Genomic DNA, 23,059 nt, shown 5'->3' with positions numbered 1-23,059 from the left:
CTTTATACTTCCCCAATACACTTTCCCGACCCCTGCATAACCTTATTCTACACACAGAGTTCAGCATTTTTGCAGGCTTAACTAAATATCGAGCCAGACACATCCTGCTCTCATAGCACTTACGCCAGCTGGCAGCTACTTGCGGTTACAAAGTCAAGAAATAATAGATATGGGCACAATGCTTGGAGGAAAACAATATGCAAACCCAGATAATACTTTTGGGTCTGCAAGATATGCTTTTATTACGGCTTTTTCAAGAGGGTTCCATGTCTCAATCTCTCTGTAAAAGCAGGCATTGACTAAGGATCCTTTCTCCTGTCTCACTATGCCATACTTCTCCCACCAATATAAGCTCCCATGTATGGTAAAGAGGGATCTATCCATCCCACATTTTACATTGCATGATTCCCATCAGAATGTACTAGGTCCTATCATTGCTTCTCTATGCTTGGTACCCAGGGAACTTACTCCAACAGTTGGCACTGTGCGCGTTCCTGAGCCTTTCCCCCAGTTCTGGGTCTGCATGCCTTATCTCCTCTCCAGACGTGTGAGACATGGTTAATGTCCCAAGTGTTGCCTTCTCGTATGTACATAACTATCTCTACTGAGTCAGAAAAGTTCCCAGGATCGGGCGTTGTAGTTGGTAACTCCAGATAAGAGATTTAAGAAACATTTAGCGCCCTGTTGAATCTAAGGGGGAAAATATCTGAGAAAGGGCAAACTTTCCAGGGGAAATTACAGCTCTTGCATGTGTGACTGACAAAGAAAAACTAAAAACCGCCCAAAGAATCAACAATATAATGAGAGGGAAAATAGGCTGCAAGCTGCACGAGTTTTGGAAATTCCTACGCTGCCCTGTGTGGACTGCTGGTCCCTGTTAAGTGAGACTCCATTTCCACAGGTGCCTTACCCCAAGGAAACCCATTAGACAGGTGGTCATACGTTGATCAGAGACTAGGTTGCATGGCTCCCCTCCCCCCCCCCCACTGGGTTTATTACCCTCCTGGTTGAGCTATCTCACCAGTCAGTCCCAGTAACCTGTTTTGTTCTCACAGAACTTGAGAACGCAAGACCAGGAAGATGGTTCAGTGGGCAAAGTGGTTTCAGCTCAAGTACGAGGACCTGCGCTCCACCTCAGCCCTCCTGGAATAGTAGGGCATGATGCTGACGACCCCCAATGCTTCCAAAGGATGTGGGTTCAATTCCTGGCACGCACATGGCAGCTCTTAACTATTTGTAACTCTGGTTCCAGGGGATCCAGTACCCTCAGACAGATACACATGCAGACAAAGCACCAATGTGTATAAAACAAATAAAAATGCATAATTTAAAAATTTAAAAGTTACTTAAAGAAATCATATTTCTCCCACAAAATACGCGAACTGTTCATCTTTGTTTTCCCAGTTAGGGAAAACACATCTTAGATTTCCCTAAGATAACAATCCCCTACTAGTGCAGTCTGCTTGCCTGCCAGCCAATGTAAGACTTTAAGACAATCCTGAAGCCATTTTTGACAATTCTGAATCCTCTCAGCCTCTGTGCCATAGTGCTTCCCCTCCTCCCCTGGGAACCAAGGACCTAACAACTACACTTGCACGTACTCAGTTCCTGAACAATTACCCATATACGTATGTTTTGGTTCGTTCCCCTGGGAAACGGGGTCAAAATGACCTCTTACCTCATCTGATATGGCAACAGCTCTCCAGTCAATTATTGGTAATAGCCCTTTCGAATAAGCCAATCAGAATAGTCAAAGAACAACCCCCCTTGCTTCCGTGGCCCCTTTAAAAGTAGACTGTACCAGCTATTCGAGGTCTCTCAGCTTTTCGAATGCTGAGGGACCCTGTCATGACAGAATTAATAAAATCCTCATGCTTTTACATCGGCTGTGGTATATGAGATGGTCTCTGGGGCGACTCCTTCTCGGTGTTTGGACGCTAGAGTCCAACACCGGCAGGTCTTTGCTCTTTCCCCAGATCGTCCTTGCCACTTCTGTGCCAGGCTGAAGGAGTTTGCCAAAACCTCAGTCCTCTAACTGCAGCTCTGCCATCCTGTTGGGTTTCGACACCAGCAAACACGGAATGACCGTTTCCCACCAGACTTGGAAAAGGCACTCGGATGCGCAAAACCCTTGTTTTTATTTTGATCACGATTGAGTGAGATTAATGAGGAGAGGAACATAAACACAGAATACATTTCCTTGGGTTTACTCAGAACATCCTCGTGGCAGAAAAGTCAGTGGTATTTGAATCTGAAAGATAAGCAGGCTAAATAAGGGACGAGAGGCAGAACAGGAGAGCGGTCCAGACCCACAGAACTGATGGCCCTCGGGTAAGCACAGAAGCATATGGGGATCTCCCGGGCGCACATCTGGACACAGCTGTTCCTAGTTGTGTCACCCAAGTTCCTTCATCCAGCCCCAGCCCCACATGCTGCCGCTCTGCCACTCATCAGAGGCTTTCCTCATTAGAGGAAAGAGTTAAAGCTACCAGTGAGACATCCATACGGCTCAGAGGTTAAGAGCACTGATTGCTCTTCCAGAGGTCCTGAGTTCAATTCCCAGCACCCACATGGTGACTCATAGCCATCTATAGTGAGATCTGGTGCCCTCTTCTGACCTGCAGGCATACATGCAGGCAGAACACTGTATACATAATAAATAAATAAATCTTAAAAAAAATAACTGCAGAGAAGAAAAAAAACTACAGAGTGTGGTTTGGGCAGTATATGAGGCCACTGGCAGTGGGGCCAGGATCTAATTCTAATGCATGAACTGACTTTGTGGAGCCCACCTTGCTAAGCCTAGGCGTGGGATGGGGGTGGGGTGGGAGGGAGGGGGAGGGTCCGGTCTCAATGAGGAGATGGAGATGGACTTAGTTGACTTCCCAGGGGCGGCCTTACCCTCTTTGAGGAGTGGATGCGGGGCGGGAGGTGGGGAAGGGGTGAGCTGGGATTGGCATGTAATAAACAAACAAATACATGAAATGAATTAATAAAATGCAGAGAGAGAGAGGGAGGGGGGTGGGAGAGAAGACGACATCTTTCTCAGAGCTTCCATGTCAGACATTGTCTAGCACAGAGAAACCAGAGAGGCAGGCAAAGCTCCTACTCTGAAGAGCTAGCTCACGATCTTGGGGAAGAGAGAGAAAAGAAGGAGAGACTACTGAACACTATATCTTATTATATTTGTGTTTATCCAGCACTGTCCTCTCACCTCACATACCAGTACTGTGGGGCAGGTGTGGGCAGAGACCTGTAATCCTGGTATTTGAAAGACTGAGGCAAGGTCAGGCAATCCTCCTGCCTCAGCAGCCAAATAATTGGGACTATATATAGGTGCACACCACTATATGTGGAGTGAGCTCAGGTCTGGCTTCTTTCCGGCTATGGTGTGTTTCTGACCTTTCTCATTGACGCTACAAAATACTGTCAAGTCAGTCTTATGAATATGAAGCGCACATTTGCTCCTTTGGCTCAGACCTCTAATGGCTCCTTACGCCTTTGAAAGATGACCAGGCTCAGCCTAGGGGTTTCAAAATCACCACCACACTACTCTCCTAATGTCCTTCCCAAAGGGTCCATTTCACACAGCTGAGGACCAGCAGCTTGCTTGGCTTCCCTTGTCATCAACATGGGTTGTGCTTCTTGTGTGATCCACCCTGGCCTTTCCTGACTGCGTTGCTCCACGTAGGTAATTTTTCTTTCTCTCTGTCTCCACATAAAGAAGCCTGTTCATTCTTCTCGTGAAACCTTTCCTATGGTGACAGACTGGGAAGGATTCCTACACTCTGCTCTCATCCGTGGTATTTCTTTGTACCATTTTTTTTAATTCCTTTTTGGGACTGACGATTGAACCGGGGGCCTTGTGCATGCTGAGCACAAGCTGCCACTGAGCTACACTTCAGTCTTAACCATTTTCCTTTGAGGAACAACTGTGAAAGACTTCGGAAATGGGCAGACAGGTCGCTGGATGTACTTTCTATAATGCTGGGCACATCCAGGGAACCCGGTACGGCTCTCTGATTTTATGTCCAGCCGCGAGCTTTAGCTGGTGACTTACCAGCTCTGCATTCAATAGTCCTACCCTAAAACCGTTCTCTGAGTCAGGTGCAGTGATTCATATCCACAACCCCAGCACTTGGGAGCTGAGGTACATGCGTTTGAGGATAGCCTGGGCTACAGCATTACCTGGTCTTTTTTTTTTTTTTTTTTTTTTGGTTTTTCGAGACAGGGTTTCTCTGTGGCTTTGGAGCCTGTCCTGGAACTAGCTCTGTAGACCAGGCTGGTCTCGAACTCACAGAGATCCGCCTGCCTCTGCCTCCCGAGTGCTGGGATTAAAGGTGTGCGCCACCATCGCCCGGCAGCATTACCTGGTTTTAAGACAAATCCACACAGCTTCTGCTTGGTGTGACGCTGGGAATTAGACAACACAAAAGAAATGAGAGTGGGGAAATTAAAGGATAACTTCTGAAAAAGAGGTAAGACTGTGACCTATGACAGGAAAAATGGTACCGTGTCAGGGATTTTTATTTTACTCATGAATGACTGAAAACCAGTAGGAGAGAAACAGACGTGGTAACAAACGCCTAGAATCTCAGCCCTCAGGATGCCAAGGCAGAACAATCCCTAGTTTGTAGCTAGCCTGGGCTACAAAGCAAGTTCCAGGCTATGAAAACTGATTGGTTTCTTTGTGAACAACAATGGCTTTCGTTGCTGTAGCTAAGAAATGTTACCACAGGAGCCAGGCGGTGGTGGCGCACGCCTTTAATCCCAGCACTTGGGAGGCAAAGGCAGGCAGATTTCTATGAGTTCGAGGCCAGTTTGGTCTACAAAAGCTAGTTCCAGGACAGCTAGGACTGTAACACAGAGAAACCCTGTCTTGAAAAACAAAAAACAAAACAAACAAACAAAAAAAAGAAAATAATTTTTTTTTTTTTTTTTTTTTTAGTTTTTCGAGGCAGGGTTTCTCTGTAGCTTTGGAGCCTGTCCTGGCACTAGCTCCTGTAGACCAGGCTGGCCTAGAACTCACAGAGATCCGCCTGTCTCTGCCTCCTGAGTGCTGGGATTAAAGGCGTGCGCCACCACCGCCCGGCATAAAGAAATGTTACTGTCACCCTCCAACTCATGACTCTCCTGCCTCAGACTCAAAAGCCCTGGGTGCTGCCAACACCTGGCTCCGATGTTGCTTGATTCTGGTGTCCTTGGCAATGATCATGACCCTTCTCCTTCAGAAGTGCCTCTCTTCTTATTTTTGCTCAAGAAACATTCATGTAGGCAGCCTTTTGTGTATAGCCTTTCCTGTCCCTGGTTAGTACAGTACCCCTGCAACATTTTTTTTTTTTTTAAAGACAAGGTTTCACTATGCATTCCTGTCTATCCTGGATCAGATTCACCTGCTTCAGCCTCCTGGGTGCTGGGATGAAAAGTGAGCACTACCATCCTTGGCTAATTGGATTTATTGTGTGTGTGGATGTGCCTGTGTATAGGTGTGCACGCACATGCACACATGATTTGTAGGCACACAAGCGGGCATGTATAGAGGTCAGAGAACAATCCGTAGGAGCAGATTCTCTCTTTCCACCAAGTCGGTCCCTGGGATCAGATTCAGGTCAGCAGGCTTGGCAGCCATTGCCTTTCCCCACTGAGTCATCCGGCCAGCCTGATTATCTTAATTGTAGAAAAAGGAAGTGATGAGAGTAAACTGTACATCGTCGTCTGACAGAGCAATGAAAGTCGATCCAACCCTTCTGCAAATAAACAAAAGAAGTAAATGAATGAATTACAGCTATCGCGAGACTGTGTTTAGGGAGGTCCCAGAGGAACTGGGTCAACTTGTTACAACTTGTGTGGACTGGATGAATCCGCCACACAGTCTGGCAGCTCCTCGGCTGCCCTGTGACCTGTGAAGCAATTGCAAAATTGCTTGTCTGTTTCATTTGTATTTATTTATTTGTGTATTTGTGAACGCCAAGGCACGTGAGTGGAGGCCAGAAGGCTGCTTGTGGGAATGAGTTCTCTCCTTTCACCACGTGACTGAACTCAGGTCGCCAACCTTTACCTTTACCCTCTCCGCCATTTTGGCACCTGGTTTCTGTTGTTTTCCATCAGGGATTTTCTTGCTCAAAGGCAAAGGGGAGAGGAAACGTTGATGTGTAAGAGGTTACCATTGGAACTGGACAAATTCTGTTTTAATTTCTTTTTTTTCTTCCTTTTTTCTATTTTAAATCTGCATTGGTGTTTTTGCCATGGGTGTCAGGTCCCCTACAACTGGAGTTACAGACAGTTGGGAGCTGCCATGTGGGTGCTGGGAATCAAACCCGGGTCATCTGTAAGTACAGTGAGTGCTTTTAACTCCCGAGCCATCTCTCCATCCCCCATTTTGATTTCTTTAGTCTGAGGAGAACATAGAGAAAAATTCTGCTGTATGCTGCCGACTGACTTTTGGGAGGGGGGATGGTCAATCTCCCTTTTGAAGTTTATCCAACCTTAGGACAAAGGAAAAAAAGTGCTTGAATTCTTTGGCAATACTACCAAGACTGAGATCCACGAGTTCCCGGGACTGCCTACTCACTCCCAGATGTTCCCTGCCTGTTCTGAGCATCCCAGACAAAAGTGAGAAAAACATTTCTCAAGTTGAAATGCAAAGCTAAACTTGTGATTTGCGTCACTGCTTAGCCCACCCGTCTATTTCAGCCGTTCCCGGCTCTTCCCCGCCTCCCTCAGCCCCGCTCTCTTAAGCTAAAAGTCCTGGCAGCTGTGCCCACTATTTCTTTCTTAGCTCTATCTTGAGATTCCTAAGTACACGTGACTGCGGTTTAAACGATTGTAAACTGGGTGCGGCCGTGAATGCCTGCAGTCTCTGACTTCAGGAGCATGAGGGGGTAGGAATGGGAATTTAAAGCCAGTCTAGGACAGACAAGTGAGATTAAAAAAATGTTTTTAAATTTTTCCTTGTGTGTGTGTGCTTGTGTCTGTGCATGTGTGTGTGTGTGTGTGTGTGTGTGTCTGTGCATGTGTGTGTGTGTGTGTGTGTGTGTGCTTGTGTCTGTGCATGTGTGTGTGTGTGTGTGTGTGTGTGTGTGTGTGTGTGAACTTGCTAAAGCATGACTCAAGGGGAAGAGGAGAAGCATGAGGAGGAGGTGGGGGAAGGGAAGCCTTCATTGGATAGTATGAAATTGTGCTTGCTTGTACTTGAGGTTCTCTTAACTTAGTGTACCTGTGTACGCGTGGTTGCCTTAAAAATGAAACATGTCCCTATAACTCTTAAAATCTTTCTATAACTCCATGACATTATTATAGGAACAGTTTTAAAGTCCCTAGTACAGCTGGGAGATCCTCCACGCAGCCCCACCAGGCTCACTTCTTTAACTCCGCCACTTTCGCCGCCGTTTGGGAGTTCCCAGCCTGGGAGCCTGTGCTGCTATGTTTTCTTCAGGAATGTTTGGAGACCTCGACCAGAGCTGCATGTTGTGATCTGTGCCCGTATTTCTAGCACTAGGGGGGCTGCAGAAAGGGGGTTTCAAATCTAAGGCCAGCTTGAGCGATGGAGACGCTATCTTAAAAACATTGGGTGGTGTGGTATTGAATACCTGTGATCTCAGCATTTTTTTTTAAATTAGGTTATCTAGTGTTTCACCTGCACGTATGCCTGCAGGCCAGAAGAGGGCATCAGATGTGCCCTGGAAATTGCTGGGAATTGAACTCAGGACCTCTGGAAAAGCAGCCAGTGCTCTGAGCCATCTCTCCAGCCTTGAGCTTAGCATCTTAGAAGCAAGTAGAGCAGGATAATTGCCATGAGTATGAGGACACCTGGGCTGTAGAGCAAGACTCTGGCTCAAAAAAACAAACACAAGTTTTACATCTCCTTCCTTCCTTCCTTTCTCTTTCCCTTTCTTTCTTTCTTTCTTTCTTCTTCTTTTTTTTAACAGGAAGCTGTTCTTCCTCCTCCAACAAGTCTTGGGGGATGGCGGGGAGGTCCTGACTTTATGTAACAATCCTTTTAGTTTCACTTTACTCTGGAGTTTCATTACCTGCAGACAATCACTGTCCAAAAACATTGACTGAAAGTTCCAGAAATAGATAGGTGGTGGTGGCGCACGCCTATAATCCTAGCACTTGGGAGGTAGAGGCAGGCGGATCTGTGAGTTGGAGGACAGCCAGGGCTACGTAGAGAAACCTTCTCGAAAAACAAAAACAAACAAACAAATTACAGAAATAAACAATATGTACGTTTTAAATCGTGCGCAGGATTCTGAGGACTGTGAGGAAGTTTTTGCAGTCCTGCCCCAACCTGCCTGAGCTGTAACTGTCCCTTTACCCAGCCTCTCCACGCTGTCTAGGTGACCCTCTCCTCAGTCACCTCGCATCAGGCTGTTCTTAGGTAGCTGTCCAGCTATTGTAGTACTTAAAAATTTGAATACGTTGAAGAGAAGACTTAAAGCCTCCCTTCGGTGAAAAAGGTGAAAAGTCTTGCCTCCATAAAACAAAGCAAATAAAACACCATGCTGAAATGGCTATAGTTTCTGGGAAGACTTTGCTAGTTCATTGAGACAGGGTGTCTGTAGCCAAGACTGTAGTGCTCCTACTGTTTATATAGCTACCGATTACCTTGAACTTCTGATCTTCCCATTCCCACCTCACGAGAGCGAGAATTACACGTGTGCACTCCCACCTCCAGTTTGCTGATGCTGTGGGTTGAACCTGGGACTTGGTGCATTCTGGGTAAGGGATTCATCAAGTGCATTACCTCCCCAGCTTTTTCCCCCCTGTTTTCCTTTCAAAGTATTGAACGTCTTTTCCCAGAAGCCCGCAGGAGGCAGTGACATGATGACCTCTTCACAGCTACATCCTGGCACCTGGAATGGCATAGAGCGCATGCTAAATAAATCTGTGGGTCTTAATGACAGAACAAATGACTATTCTTAGATCGTCGGCTGAAGGGAAGTTAGGAAACTAGGACTGCAGAAAGCCAGGTGAGTGGTGGTTTTAAACCTACGCTAACTGCCTCACCTGTACGGTTGTTTGACCAAATAAGTCAGCAGCTGGTTTTTTTCCCCCTTTACTGCAAATGAAAACATTCGGGCAACAGTCAGACGTGTGGTTGTTAAAGAGGTGTTCTGTGTGAGTGGCGATAAACCCACAAGCACCCACAAGAGAGAAACTAGTCAGCAATATCCTCTTAAGGATGGCGGCAGCATCTTCTCCACTGGGATCATAATGACGGCTGTAGGGATGACTGCCGCCAGGTCGTGAGCTGGGGAGAGAGATCAGCTTAGCCCTGACTCAATGGATAAGTGAGGCCTTGCATCGCTAAGGAACATCAGAGGTAAGCGTTTCTGTCTCTGTTGGCTCGAGAGGAATTTTGGTGAAGGTTGGCCAGTTGATTCAGTATCGCAGATGGGCAGATACCGAGCGCGAGGTTCATCAAACTGACTTGGCAGGAGCCTCACACAAGACAGACTGCAGGACAGAAAAGGCAGCCCCAGATCACTTAGGACTTGGGAGTCGGACTCAAGTCTGGTCAGAGGAGAGTCTTTCTTAGGGCTGTTATTCTTTGGCTTTTATTCCAGGAACTCCCATTTGCTCCGTTCAGAGCTGAGAATAGCGTGTGTATGACCCACCAAGACATTCTCAGAGTAAACACAGTCAGGTTAAGGTGACCTTGCTCTGCAGAGAACAGGTCGTCTTTGGAGGACGCGCTGTGAGGACAAGATGACAAGCAGGATCACACAACAAGGTGATGCAGGCAGCTGTGTAAGCAGGATAAACTCCAGTGTGATCCTGAGAGGTATTTTAGTGGAAACCTTAGCTTCTCCCAGCACAAACCCTCCTGTGAAATCAGTAATAGGGACATTCAGAGAAAAGGACTAACTTGCTTTTTCTTTTTTTAAATCAGAGAAAGAAGCAAAGCTACATTAAAAAGAAGGCAAGTTTAAAAGACTCCCCAAGTCATAGATTTAAAAAAAAAAAAAAAAGTCATGGAACTGGAGAGATGGCTCAGTGGTTGAGAGCACTGGCTGCTCTCCCAAAGGACCCGGGTTCAATTCCCAGCAACCATATGGCAGCTCACAACTGTCTGTAGCTCCAGTTCCAGTCGAACTGACACCTTCGCATAGACACACAAGACACATTTTTTAAAAAATCATAAAAATCTTATTTCACATAAGATGCAAGGCATTCTAGTAATCATAAATAGGATTATGCTAGACCATTTTGCCCAACCCTAGGCAAAAGGGATAGGAATATATTTAAGGTAAGATAGGTCCCACTTTGATATTCAATAGCTAGGTATATTAAATGCATACTGAGTTTGTGACATTTCCTATTGGTTTATGAAAATGTAACCTTATCCAAAGTTGACTAGAATTTCTTTTTCTTTTTTCTTTTGTTTTTCAAGACAGGAATTCTTTTTTTAAAAAAATATTTATTTATTTATTATGTATACAATGTTCTGTCTGTGTGTATGCCTGCAGGCCAGAAGAGGGCACCAGACCTCATTACAGATGGTTGTAAGCCACCATGTGGTTGCTGGGAATTGAACTCAGGACCTTTGGAAGAGCAGGCAATGCTCTTAACCGCTGAGCCATCTCTCCAGCCCCTCTTTTTCTTTTTTTAAAAAAATATTTATTTATTATATATGCAATGTTCTCCCTGCATGCCTGTCTACACTCCAGAAGAGGGCATCAGATCTCATTCTAGATGGTTGTGAGCCACCATGTATTTGCTGGGAATTGAACTCATGACCTCTGGAAGAGCAGCCAGTGCTCTTAACCACTGAGCCATCTCTCCAGCCCCATTGAATAGCATTTCTGCTTATGGAGAAATTTGCCCGATGGAATGTAGGACATACTTCCTCATTTGCATAGTAAGTTCTAAAGACAGAGAGAGGTTCAGCAGAGTGGAGCTGACCTCAGACGCACAGCGAGGGTAGACCTTATGAAGGGACATGCCACACACTTCAGACATGCCAATAAATCTTACCATGGTTTCTTGGTCACTAGGGTAGACCATGACAAAAACATAGATGCCCCGTAAATGTGTCTGCAAGAGCTGGTAATAATAGAACAGAACACATTCTAGATTTTAACATTCGGCAACACACCGCCAACTACTGTGTCTGACTGGTGTTTCTAAGGAATTAGGTTTCTTATCCATTCATTATTCCCAACCTTCCTCAGTCAGAGTCTGAGGAAAAGATGAGTCTTTGAATAGAAACGACTGTGAGCTGCTGTGTGGATGAGAACAGTGAATGTGGAGACCCTGGCTGCAGGCCGCCGAGGCAGAAAGGATGGTCACTGTAGCTGGCTCAGTCATAGTCGGGCAGCGCAGGGCATCCTCAGGAGGCTGAGCACTGCTGTGCTTGTCCACACTGCCGGAAGCGTGGGACACCAAAGCCCATCATGGCTCTACCTACATCGAGTGTGGAAGTCCCAAGCCTGTTTCTTCATCTTTTGACTCAGAGCCAGCAGTTGTCTCGTGGACTAGTCACATCTGTGAACAGCACTGAACTGTCATTCCTGTCCAGTATGTGTCCCTCTGTGTTACGTGTTCTTTGTCATAGTCTATGATCTTTAGAACCTGGAAGTCATGACTACGTAAAGCCAGAACCTGGGCAGGTGATGATGGTTTCAGAGAAGCAGGAGGAAGAGAGTTCTGGGCTTGGAGTTCTACCTACTAGGTTGGGGAACAGGCTGCTTCATCTTAGACCCCTTCTTAGTCAAAGATGCTAAGAGCGCAGACTCCCTTCCCCAGTGCCAGGTGGCTGTGAACTAGTTCTGCCCAACCCACAGACTCTCACACTCTCACAACCCAAATACCCTTCTATTTTCCTGTCTTTTTGCAGACACGGTTTTACTATGTAGCCCAGGCTAGCTTCAAGCTGGAGTTGTTCTTGCCTGTGCCTCCTGAGTGCTTTGATTATAGGTGTGTGCCATCCTGGTCCTTTTCTGTAGCTTTGCATGTGAAATCATTCAGGCTATTGTTAGATGGGAAAGGTTTGAAAGCAAATGCGAGGGCGGCGAAGAGAGCAGCTCTAGCGAGGAGAGTACTTACCACTTTTTGGTTCCCTTCATTATCCGTGAGCAGCCATTCAATGTCCAGGGTGTCTTTCTCTGGAAGTCCCAGCTGATGGTGACAGGGCAAGGTAACCTTTTCCTCTGCCACTCTCTTGATCTCAGTGTGAGTTCCCAACGTTCCAACATAATAAGATACTGGAAAGAGGAAAAACCTCTAATGAGCAACGCAGACACTGGATGATAGCACGTACGAGTCAGAGATCACAACGATAAGCCATGCGAGCTCCCGTGAGCAAGAAAGGGGCAAGCCAAGGCGTTGGAGAGCCTAGGCTGGAAGTATTAGAAGTCTTTTGCTGCCCCTGGCTCCTCCCAAGAGCAGAACCAAAGCGGCTTTAGAGTCCCTGGATTTTACCCTATTGGTGCCTATTGTCTTTCCTTGTTATGGTGTTAGTTAGTTGTGGTTTATTGATTTTTAATAATTTGTTTTTATTTCATGTGCATTCATATTTGCCTGAATGTATGTCTGTGTGAAGGTGTTGGATCCCCTGAAACTGGAGTTACAGACATTGTGATCTACCATGTGGTTGCTAAGAATTGAACCTGGTCCTGCAGAAGAAGAGCACCCAGTTCTCTTAACTGCTGTGCCATCTCTTTAGCCTCTGGAGTTTTTTCTTTTCTCTCTCTCTCTCTCTCTCTCTCTCTCTCTCTCTCTCTCTCACTGTCTGTCTCTTTTTCCCTTTCTCTCTTTCTTTCATGAAAGGGTTTCATACCGTAGCTCAGGCTGACTGTGAGAGTACTATCCAGCCCAGGTGAAGCTCAAACTCATGGCAACCCTCCTGCCTCACTAACTACCATGGTAAGCTCCCCTTCCTAGTTTTGCTGTTGTTTGCTTTTTAAAATCAGTTATAAGATCGTTGCTGGGCCTGGTGGTATAGGTTTATAATCCGAGAAAATTTGAGTGGGTAAAGCACAAGGATTAAAGGTTCAAGTTCAATTTAGGTTACAGAGGGAGTTAAAGGCCAACCTGGGCAAGTTAGTGAGGCCCTGTCTCTGAATAAACAGTGAAGATTGAGTCAGGCGTGGTGACTCATGCTTTTTAGTCCCAAAACTTGGGAAACAGAGGCTGGCAGACCTCTGTGGGTTCAAGGCCAGCCTGGTCTACAGAGTAAGTTCCTGGACAGCTAAGGCTACACAGTGAGACCCTGTCTTGAAAATACCAAATATAAAAAGAGCGAAGAGAGGCTTGTGGATATTTGTGGCTATAGCTCAGTGGTAGGTGTTTGCTTATCACACGAGAGGTCCCAGCTTCAGTCTCCAGTACCTTGGCAAACAACATAAAACAAAAATGAACGATATAAGTCTATGTCTTGATCTGTCTTTTCCTAGCAGAGGCTTCTGGAAGGATGGTACTCATGGGAGCCCTGTGTTGAGCTACAGGCAACTTTTGTTTCTGAAGTTACAATCATTTAAGTGGGAGAGAACCTTCCAGCTTCTTATTTTTCATCAAGAACCTTCTTATTTTTCACATGAACTGCTCTAATCCCAGAGTGATTTTTGTTTTCCAGAGGCACACATTTAGGTGGACAAAAAGATGACAAACTCCATTGTAATAAAAAGGGAACTTATTCCTAATAGAAGGATTATACAAAAGTAGAGAAGAGAAATTATGGGCAACTGATTATAGTAAGGGCTTTTTTTTTTTTTTTTTTTTTTTGAGACAGGGTTTCTCTGTGGTTTTGGAGCCTGTCCTGGAACTAGCTCTTGTAGACCAGTAGTAAGGGCTTTGTAAATATGAGAAACCTTGTATGTAAGTCATCTGTCTAGTACAGTGTTTAGCACTTCGTGAGTGAAAGGTTACTGCTGCGATTGCTAACCGCCTCACTGATCATGCTGACACACATCTGGAATCCCAGCTGCTCAGGAGCTAAGGCTAGAAGATCACTTGAACTTGGACATGACAGTGAGACCCTGCCTTTAAAATAAAGAAAACAAGGACTGAGGATAGTGAACTGTGCCTGAAATCGTAGCATGTGGAGGCTAAACAGAAGAATCAAAAGTTTGGGGCTACAGGGGTTAAAAAAAAAAACGTTAAGAATGGGTAGTGGTGGTACACACCTTTAATCCCAGCATGCAGGAAGCAGAAACAGGAGGATCTCTATGAGTTCAAGCCCAGCCTGGTCTACAGAGCGAATTCCAGAGCTGTAGGGAAACTCTGTCTAGAGAAAAAAAAAAATGAAGAGAAAAGAAAAACTTTCAGAACATGGGACTAGGCAGCTGGTCTAGTGTCAGGAGCCATTTTCCCTCCAAAATTATTACAGGAACCATCGCCCTGGGGAGTCTGCAGAGAACCCCACACCCCCAATTTTATTAAGAACCATTCTATTGACAGAGCCTACCCCATACCCAATTAGCTGTTAATAGAGAGCTATCTGTTAGCGGAACCCGCCCCACATTCCAAGCTATCTAGGGAACTAGGTGTGTCAACTCGTGACTCCCTGCCTACGTGACCGGCAAGAGTTCAGGCCCCTGTACCCCCCCCCCAATTCCTTATCCTATATAAGCTGTAACCCTGTCTCTAATAAACGGAGGCTCTGACAAACCTAGCATGGCCTCCTTCCTCTCTCTCGCCCATTATCTTCCAGATAGTACCTCTCCGGGACCCTGGAATTACTGAACTGCCAGGTGGGTTACAATTCCTAGACTGAGTAACCCACCCAAGGCGGTTTACAGTCTAGCAATGAAGAGCATTGGCTGTTCTTCCAGAGGACCTGAGCTCAGTTCCCAAGCCCCATGTCAGGCAACTCCCAACCCAACATCTGTTTCTTGCCATTTTCTATCATGTGTACCCCCAAGCATCAAGTGCTCTTGGAACAAATGTGGTGCCAAGTGGAAGACTGAGAGGAAACCCACATGCTACACTTGTATCTGAACAAACTGACGTCTTGCCCAGCTTCTGCGGCACAATCAGTTTAGAAATAATACTTTCAGTTTCCTTTTACTGCGTATGTGAGAAAGGTTTTCTGTAAACTGACATGTTTTTTTTTTTTTTTTGGTTTTTTCGAGTCAGGGTTTCTCTGTGGTTTTGAAGCCTGTCCTGGAACTAGCTCTTGTAGACCAGGCTGGTCTCGAACTCACAGAGATCCGCCTGCCTCTGCCTCCCGAGTGCTGGGATTAAAGGCGTGCGCCACCACCGCCCGGCAAACTGACATGTTTTTGCTTTTGGTTTTGCATTGTAGGTTTGAACACATGGCAGATAGTCAGTCAGGCCTATTTTACTGAGGAGCAGACTAAGGCATAGGGAAGAAGAATCCGGCTATGAAGTCCTGATAATCAACTCACTTGCTCAGAAGTTCTCTGTTGCCTAACCCACAGTCCCCCAGTTTCCATACGGCAGCCCCCAGGAAAACTGAGAAACTGGCCTGTCTGCATTGAACTGAGATGAGCTTGGAGGAGGAATCATTAGCTTTTGTCTCTTCTGAAACCGGCACAGTGGTCACACAAAGCTAGAGAACAGCACCCAAGTGCACCCAGTAGGCCTTTGCTATACACGGAGTAAATCAATGCAAAAGATTGGCTGTGAGACTTGCCGAAAGAAGCCACTAGAGGGAAACCGAGGCTCAGATTTGGCAGATGTCCCCAGAGGACCGGAACGCGGTGTGGGTGGTGTGCTCTGACAGAAGTCTAGCTTCTATTTATAACACACCCAGAATTAAACAGAGCAGCACCAGGAGGGTGTCTCTGTGAATACAAATGACTTGAGCAAGGCAGGGAGCATCAATTGGAGCCTGCGAATCTGCTTTGATCCTTGAACCTCAGCCCCTCCGACTCCAAGATGCCACCAGGATCTCTGTGGAGTTCTGTGACCCTTTTGTCTTCTCAAGATAATAATTATTACCATATGTTGATTCTACAGCCTGGGCTGGCAGGGGCCTTGGTAGTATTTGTGGGAGTTGCTTGCCATGTGCCTGCCATCTGCTGGGTGGGAGGGAAAGGGCAGTCCAGCCACCCTATGGCTAGTCTAGTCTAGGAGTCCCTGGGCAACACGAAATTTTTGGGCGGGGGATCCTTACAGATGGCAAAGCTTAAGAAGAAACTACAGCCTAGCTAAGCTAGTGAGAAACAGGGGTGTGGGGAAGGGGAGACTTTTCGACATTTTGCCGTAGCATTGTCTGTGGGAAGAGGTGTTGGAAGGAAACTTTGGAAACTAAAACTTTCTATGTTTAAGCAAAATGCTTTCCCGGAGCCGTGGGCTTTCCCCAGTGGGGTTTTTTACAGGCAGTACCCACACTTAACTGGTGCTAGGGGAATTAACCTTTCTGCCCTAGAGTTACCAGCAGGCCCCTAGTCCTGGGACAGGCAGAGGAGCTGCCCTGGAAACAGCTCCCTCCGCTCCTCTGTAGTGAGGAAGGGGCTACCTCTTAGAGGAGCCTAAATTTTGCTTTTTAAAACCTTGAGTTTCATTAGATTTTCTTGATTATTCCAGACTGCCTTCAAAAAGACCAGACAAGAGAAAACTTTCACAAAAACCATATTCTCTCTCTCTTTCTCTCTCTTATAGTTTATTGAGTATACCACATAAGACATAATGGACTGACCAGTGACTCCAACCTCCTTTTTCTCAACAGGGCTTTCCACTTGTCCTGTGCCCGGTGCGTACAGGCTCCCCACATGTCCCCAGGTTCTGGGTGATGAGCTACAGAAATGATTACTGAATGTATAGTCACAGTAGGCTCCAGGAAAACCACAGAGTAGGGGTTTGGATCTGAGTTATTTATCAGACTGTGTAGGTCAGAGTTTACAAAATTAGAGCGCCACAATAGGTTACTTATCCCATGACAGGGATCGAAGTCTGTTCGTGCACACTGTGTAGCGTACAGTGGAGTGCCCTCTAGTGGTGACAGTAATGTAGACGCCCTTTCTTCAATTGAATGATACTTCTTTTCTCAATGATTCTGGGACAATTAGCATTCACTAAACCTGAGCAGGAGGAGCTTTCCCATATTTTTTCTTTACCCAGGATGCGTGAGTAAGCCTCAGGAGAATAAAACCATCATGAATAGTTAGAAAAGGAAAAGGAAGGGCCGTTCCAGCACTTGCAAGCCTGAGACAAAAGAAACACTGGGTACTGTGACTTTAAAGTTAGTCTGGGCTGCAGTGGCCTATCCTGTCTGAAAACAAGACAGTAAAAATAAAACGGACTTTAGGAATCTTCTCATCAACCTCTCATTGCACAGACCAAGACTTAAGACTCAGTGACTCAAGCCAAGCTTGTAGGGTTCTATATGGTGAGGGTTGTGTGTGTGGGCTCGCGTGAGACATCCAGACTTTTCTGGAACACTCTATGCACTTCCTGAGGCACCATGATGCCTCGGCAGGAGTGAGCTTTGGGATCACAGCTGGATTCAGAGAGTCCCTGGCCTCCCTCAGCCTTCTCTGCCCTGTGAAAGGGAGATGAACACCCACATCAAAGGGTGTTGGGAAGTGTCAAGGATCTCACTGAGCACACACTCAGCAAAGGTTATTAATGACTGTCACACTGCACTGTAAAAGACAGGGAGAAACAGAACAGCACTGGGGAAGCACAGCAGAATAGTGAGGGCTTTGGGAGGAGATAGGTCTGGGGAGAAGGGTATGGGCATGCCTTAGCTGCAGATGGAGGATCCCAGGGGTAGGGGGTTCCTGGCCTCTTCTGCCAGTCTCCCCAACTAGCAGCCTCACTGCCAGCTAGTGAGGTTCCTCTTCTACCAAGAGAAGCATATCGTTCCTCCCCAGCCTAGCACCCAGGACAGCACAGGACCTATTTATCTTCAGAAGAGAGGAGGAAAAGGGAGGTTGGAGGGATGGCTCAGCAGTTAAGAGCACTGACTTTTTGAACCTAGAGGACCCGGATTCAATTCCCAGCACCCACACGGCAACTAACAACTGTCTGTAACTTCGAGGTCTGACATACTCACACAGACATACATGAAGGCAAACACTAGTGCACATAAAATAAAAGTAAAATTAAAAATTACTGAGAGAGAGAGAGAGAGAGAGAGAGAGAGAGAGAGAAGGCTGCATCAGCTATAAATTGCTAACCACCAGATACATTTCAACGACTTCTTGAATGCGAGCATATTTGGCATTTAGACAAGGCCTAAAGCTAAAGGAATGAGGCTTGAAGTTTGCCAGTGGAATTTCAAACATCTGGAAACTGGGATGATGTCTGGTTAGGATAGTCCCCACACCCCAGAGGGTTTTTGTTGCAGGGCTCTCTAAGATAGTGGGGTGAGCACAAGGACCAAGCCATAGGCTGTGGTCAGGAGACCGGACACAGGACTCCTCCTCTTCATACCTTAGTCCGAGGGCTGGTTTTAAACAAACAATGGGAAGGAGGGAGGAAGGGAGGGGAGGTGGGGATAAGGGAAAAAATGGCGAGGGGGATAAAAAGAGGAGGAAAGGGGGGCAGCGAGAGGGGAACAGAAGAGGGGGAAGGGAGAGCCCAGCGTTGATTTAAGTGTAACGGGGTAAGCTTTTATTCTGTTTTGTTCCTGCGGTGCTGAGTACCTGCTGGGCACATGTTTTACTACAAACCACATCCCCAGCCCTAAGTTTTCTAGATTCAAGATGAAGTCTCCAGCCAGGTGTAGTGGTGCACGCCTTTCATCCCAGCACTTGGAGGTAGATACAGGTGGATTGCTGAGTTTGAAGGCAGCCTGGTCTACACAGTGAATTCCAGGCCATCCAAGGCTATATCCATGAGACCATGTCTCAAAAAAGGGGAAAAAAGAAAGAAAAGATGAGGACCGACTGTCCTCTGTGACGGCTTCATGTCCACCCACGCTCAAACCTTTCACTCTTCACTTCCCAAGTGCAGATGGTGCTGGGGATACAAAGGTGTGGGTCTCTTGTCCCCTAAAGTCCTTGGGAGGCGGATGGTTAGTGACTCCTTCAATTAATGGAACAGCTAACTCAGCTCATTCAACTGCCTTCTCCCAAATGAGGCCCAGGACCACACAGTAAGCTAATGCTATCAGTTCTGTTTAGAGAAGAGAAGTCCGAGGCCACATAGCGGAAGCCAATCAGTTTATAGGAAGCACTATGGAGACAGCTCACTTCTGACCACCCCTGTCCCTAAGATCACTGCCTTTACCTTGCAAAATCAGTGGGAAACAGATAATTTCTATTAAATATATACACACCAAGCTAGGCAGACACGTTAATCCAATTGGGTACTCTGGGGGTGCATAACTGTCTTTCAGCTGGGATTCTGAGCCAAACATAAGGGGAAATTTAATAGAGACAAGTTGAAAGTTATACCCAGACACAAGTACAGGGGTGCAACCTGGAATCAAACAAGAATTGGATTGGCTACCAGTTGATATGACTGCGGATTAAGTCCAGACTGCACTTATGTAACACGTGCTCTGATGTTACAGATGAGGGGCAGTCCCATTGCACCTTCTATGAGCCATGTTAGCAAATGAGGCAGGGTGAGGTGCTAAAAGCTGGAAGAGACTGATACAAAAACAAAAACAAAAGATTGCCCGCCGAGGAATGTGACTAGGAGATGATAAAGTTGGAGAAACGTGTATAAAGAATACTTGGCACAGCTATAGGTGAGGGTCAGCGGAGACTCGAGCTCAGGGGTAGGTCCCTTGCCTAGCATGCATAAGGCACTAGGTCTAATCCCCAAAACAAGAGGGAAAGAGTCCACCAAACAAGTAACAGGGTTTCCTGTGTAGGGAGGCAGGGGCAGCATCTGACGTGTCAGGAGGGCTCCTCATATTTTTTGTGTCATTCAGTGTGTGACTTGCTGATCTGTCTGTAGCTCAACCTCCCTCCTGGCTCCAGATCAGCGAGAGACCAGTGACTGAGGTTAATAGACTACAACCTCAGCCACGTGTACACACCTTAGGTGCCGCCCGACTCAGCCAGAGTTACAGGAGATGCTTTTGAGGTCTTAGCCTCTAAACTTATCATGGCACCACAGTAAATGAATGTCCACGATCTGTTTTCATTGGAAGTTCAATTGCACTTTATCAGATGCCAGATTTTTTTATGAACCAATACCTACGGGTATCATTTTTACCATATTCAACCTGATTTTCTATGTCTGTGTGTTCATGGGTTTGAGTGTGTGTGTAGGTCAGAAATCAACTCCCCTCTGCCCACCTCCTGTCTCTTAATGATCTGGAACTCACCAAGCAGGCTAGACTGACTGGTTAAAAAGCCCTCCGGCACTGGGATTACAGTGTGAGCCACTACACCCGTGTTTTCTGCACGGATGTTTTCTGCACGGATGCAAGGGATTGAGCTCAGATCCTCATGCTTGGGTGGCAGGCACTTTATCCACTGGGCCGTCTCTTCAGCCCCAACATGATTTTTTAAAATAAAAGTTTATCATGTTGTTTATATTTATGAATTTTTCATGTGAGAAAAAGGGCTTCTTTAGATTTAAAAAAAAATCGAGTACATCATAAAACTGTTGCGTATTGTTCCTTGGGGCAGAATTATATCCTTCTGGCATTACTGGTTCAACCATAAAACAATGGATTGGGAGATGGAACTTCAATTCTGTAATCACACGTTACCTACACAATCACGTGATTCTCTTACAAGAGATGGAACAGCATCTGAGTTTAACACATGGTGGTTGCTGGCCTTTTGTTTTGCAGGGCTGGGGAAGGAACCCAGGGCCTGCCATAGGCTAAGCGAGCACTCTGCCACGGAGCTCCACCCAGACCTGGAGCTAATGTGTTGAGAGACTGGCTGTTGATCATACTGTCTGATAGCAGAATGGGCTGCAGAATAGTACAGTTTTCATTCACATACAGTTATGCAGGGGCTGCAAAGGGGATCCTTATACGTGGATGTTAAACTGAATATTCAAAATGTTTCTTGTGAGGGGAGGAAGTAAGGGGAGTGGGGGGAAATGTATAGCTCAATTAAAAACAATAAATAAAATGAAATAAAAAACATTTCTCATTGTGAAGCATTTATTGACTTGATGTATTTATGCCATACAAGTAGGAGATACACAATGTGTGCTACTGTGTGCGGGTGTGTGTCCTCACCATGCTGAGCTCTTACAGTTGACCCAAAGAGGCAAGGGCCTCTTTTGTTTCCTTGTTTCCCTCCCTTCCTCAGCGCACTGTTGGAAAGAATGCAGAACGGGTCTCCAGGGCTATGGCATTCCTTTCTGCTCTGTAGAGGCTTTCATCCACACGGGGGCAGAATTCACTCAGGGGGAATTAACAAATGCCCCACCTTGGTTTCCCCTAACAGAGCTCATAACTGACAAGAGTGTTAGACTCTCCTGGACTTATGCTTGATCTGCACTGTGCAACCTTTGGTGTTCTGTGCTGAAACTACACGCACTTAATATTCAAGGGCCCGTGCAACAAATGGAAACCCCAGAAAAGAGCAGGTTTTTCAGAGAATTTTATCCAGGAACAAGAAACTAACAGTGTTTTAATACTTCAAAGCTGAAAAGTTTTATCTTATATTTCTAAGTGTCTTGCCTATAAATATGTTGACGTATCACATGTATGACTGGTGCCCAAAGAGGCCTTAGAATAGAGTGCTGGGTCCCCTTGAATTAGAGTTACAGCCATTTGTAAGCAACACGGGGGTGCTTAAAGCCAGGTCCTCTGTAAGAGCAGCCAGTGTTCCCACAATGAGCCATATCTCCAACCCCGGTTTTTAATAAATTTTAACACCTTAAGGTCAACATTTTATCTTTGCAACTTAAACAGAAGTGTGCTTTGTTTGTCTAAGTCCAAAAACACTTATTTTAGCTGCAGAAGACACTATGAGAAAAAAAATAAAACAATTACTCAGATGCTGTGCAATACTGTTACAGGGCAGAAAATAAAACGGATGAGGAGGGAAATTTGTCCCACCAAGCTGAGCAGTGGTGGTACGGGCCTTTAATCCCAGCACCTGGGAGGCAGATGTGAGTTCAAGGCCAGCCTGATCCTCGGAGTGAGTTCCAGGACAACCAGAGCTACACAGAGAAACCCTGTGTCAAAACAAATAGCAACAACATCAAAACCCAACCAACAACCACAACCACAACAACAAAACCTACAACCTGTGCCAGAGCCACATGCCTATAATACTGACATCTGGGGGATGGCAGCAGGAGGATTGCTAAAAATAAAGGCCCGCCCGGCTATAGAGTGAGTGAGAGCCTACCTAAAACAAAACAAAAACAGAAGACCAAAGAATTGGTTGGAGAGTCGGCTCGGCTGTTAGGAACACTTGCTGCTTGCTCAATTACCATGCTCAGCATTTGGATTCCAGCACCCACATCAGGTGCTCGCCAATGCCTGTATCTCTGGCGCCAAGGGAACTCTTCTGGCCTCTCCAGACACAGGCACACACACCATATATGTGTATTCACACAGACACATGTACATACACATCAATGGTTAGAGATGCAGAGATGTCAGTAGTTTAAGGCTCTCTCTGCCTTGAAATTTAGACTGTTCTAGGACAATAATTTACCCTACCTACAAAATCCTGGAATATGGCCGGGCGGTGGTGGCGCACGCCTTTAATCCCAGCACTCGGGAGGCAGAGGCAGGCGGATCTCTGTGAGTTCGAGGCCAGCCTGGTCTAAAAGAGCTAGTTCCAGGACAGGAACCAAAAGCTACGGAGAAACCCTGTCTCAAAAAATAAAAAAAAAATAAAAAAAAATCCTGGAATATGCTGGTTATTTGGGATCAAGAACCTCAAAGTAGAGCAGGCGTGCAGAAGGTCATCTAAGTCGCCATCGAGGCTTTAGGCCAGTGAGGCAAGCTAGTCTGCATCAAAGATGTGTCAAACTGCTCATATACGACTATTTCTGAGACTACGAACCACAGCAAAAGTGTCCTGAAGTCGTGGAACACATACACACACATCCCTGTCCAGAGTCCGCTGCAATCATGCCTGCGCCAATCCACAGATCAGCGAGAGTGTGTGCGTTTGATTATGAATGACACTTTCAGAGGTCTAGATCTCACGCGGGCTTATTACATCAGCATATCTATTTACAGCCTCTGTCTCACTCCAAGTGC

General features: G+C 46.1%; 1 protein-coding gene across 1 annotated transcript in view; it reads right to left on the bottom strand.

Moving 5' to 3' along the window:
• Nucleotides 1–23,059, bottom strand: part of LOC121451847 (CXADR like membrane protein) — a 109,032-nt gene that overhangs the window by 16,142 nt on the left and 69,831 nt on the right. The window contains exon 3 of the mRNA XM_041657629.1: nt 12,052–12,209. Coding sequence (XP_041513563.1) covers nt 12,052–12,209 — 158 coding nt within the window. The remainder of the gene's footprint in view (nt 1–12,051; nt 12,210–23,059) is intronic.

Source organism: Microtus oregoni, unplaced genomic scaffold, assembly GCF_018167655.1.
Source record: "Microtus oregoni isolate MIOR12 unplaced genomic scaffold, Mior012 000008F_ref0000371, whole genome shotgun sequence".
Classification (NCBI taxonomy): domain Eukaryota; kingdom Metazoa; phylum Chordata; class Mammalia; order Rodentia; family Cricetidae; genus Microtus; species Microtus oregoni.
Note: the sequence above shows the minus strand (reverse complement) of the source record. Positions and strands in the feature narration are given on the sequence as shown.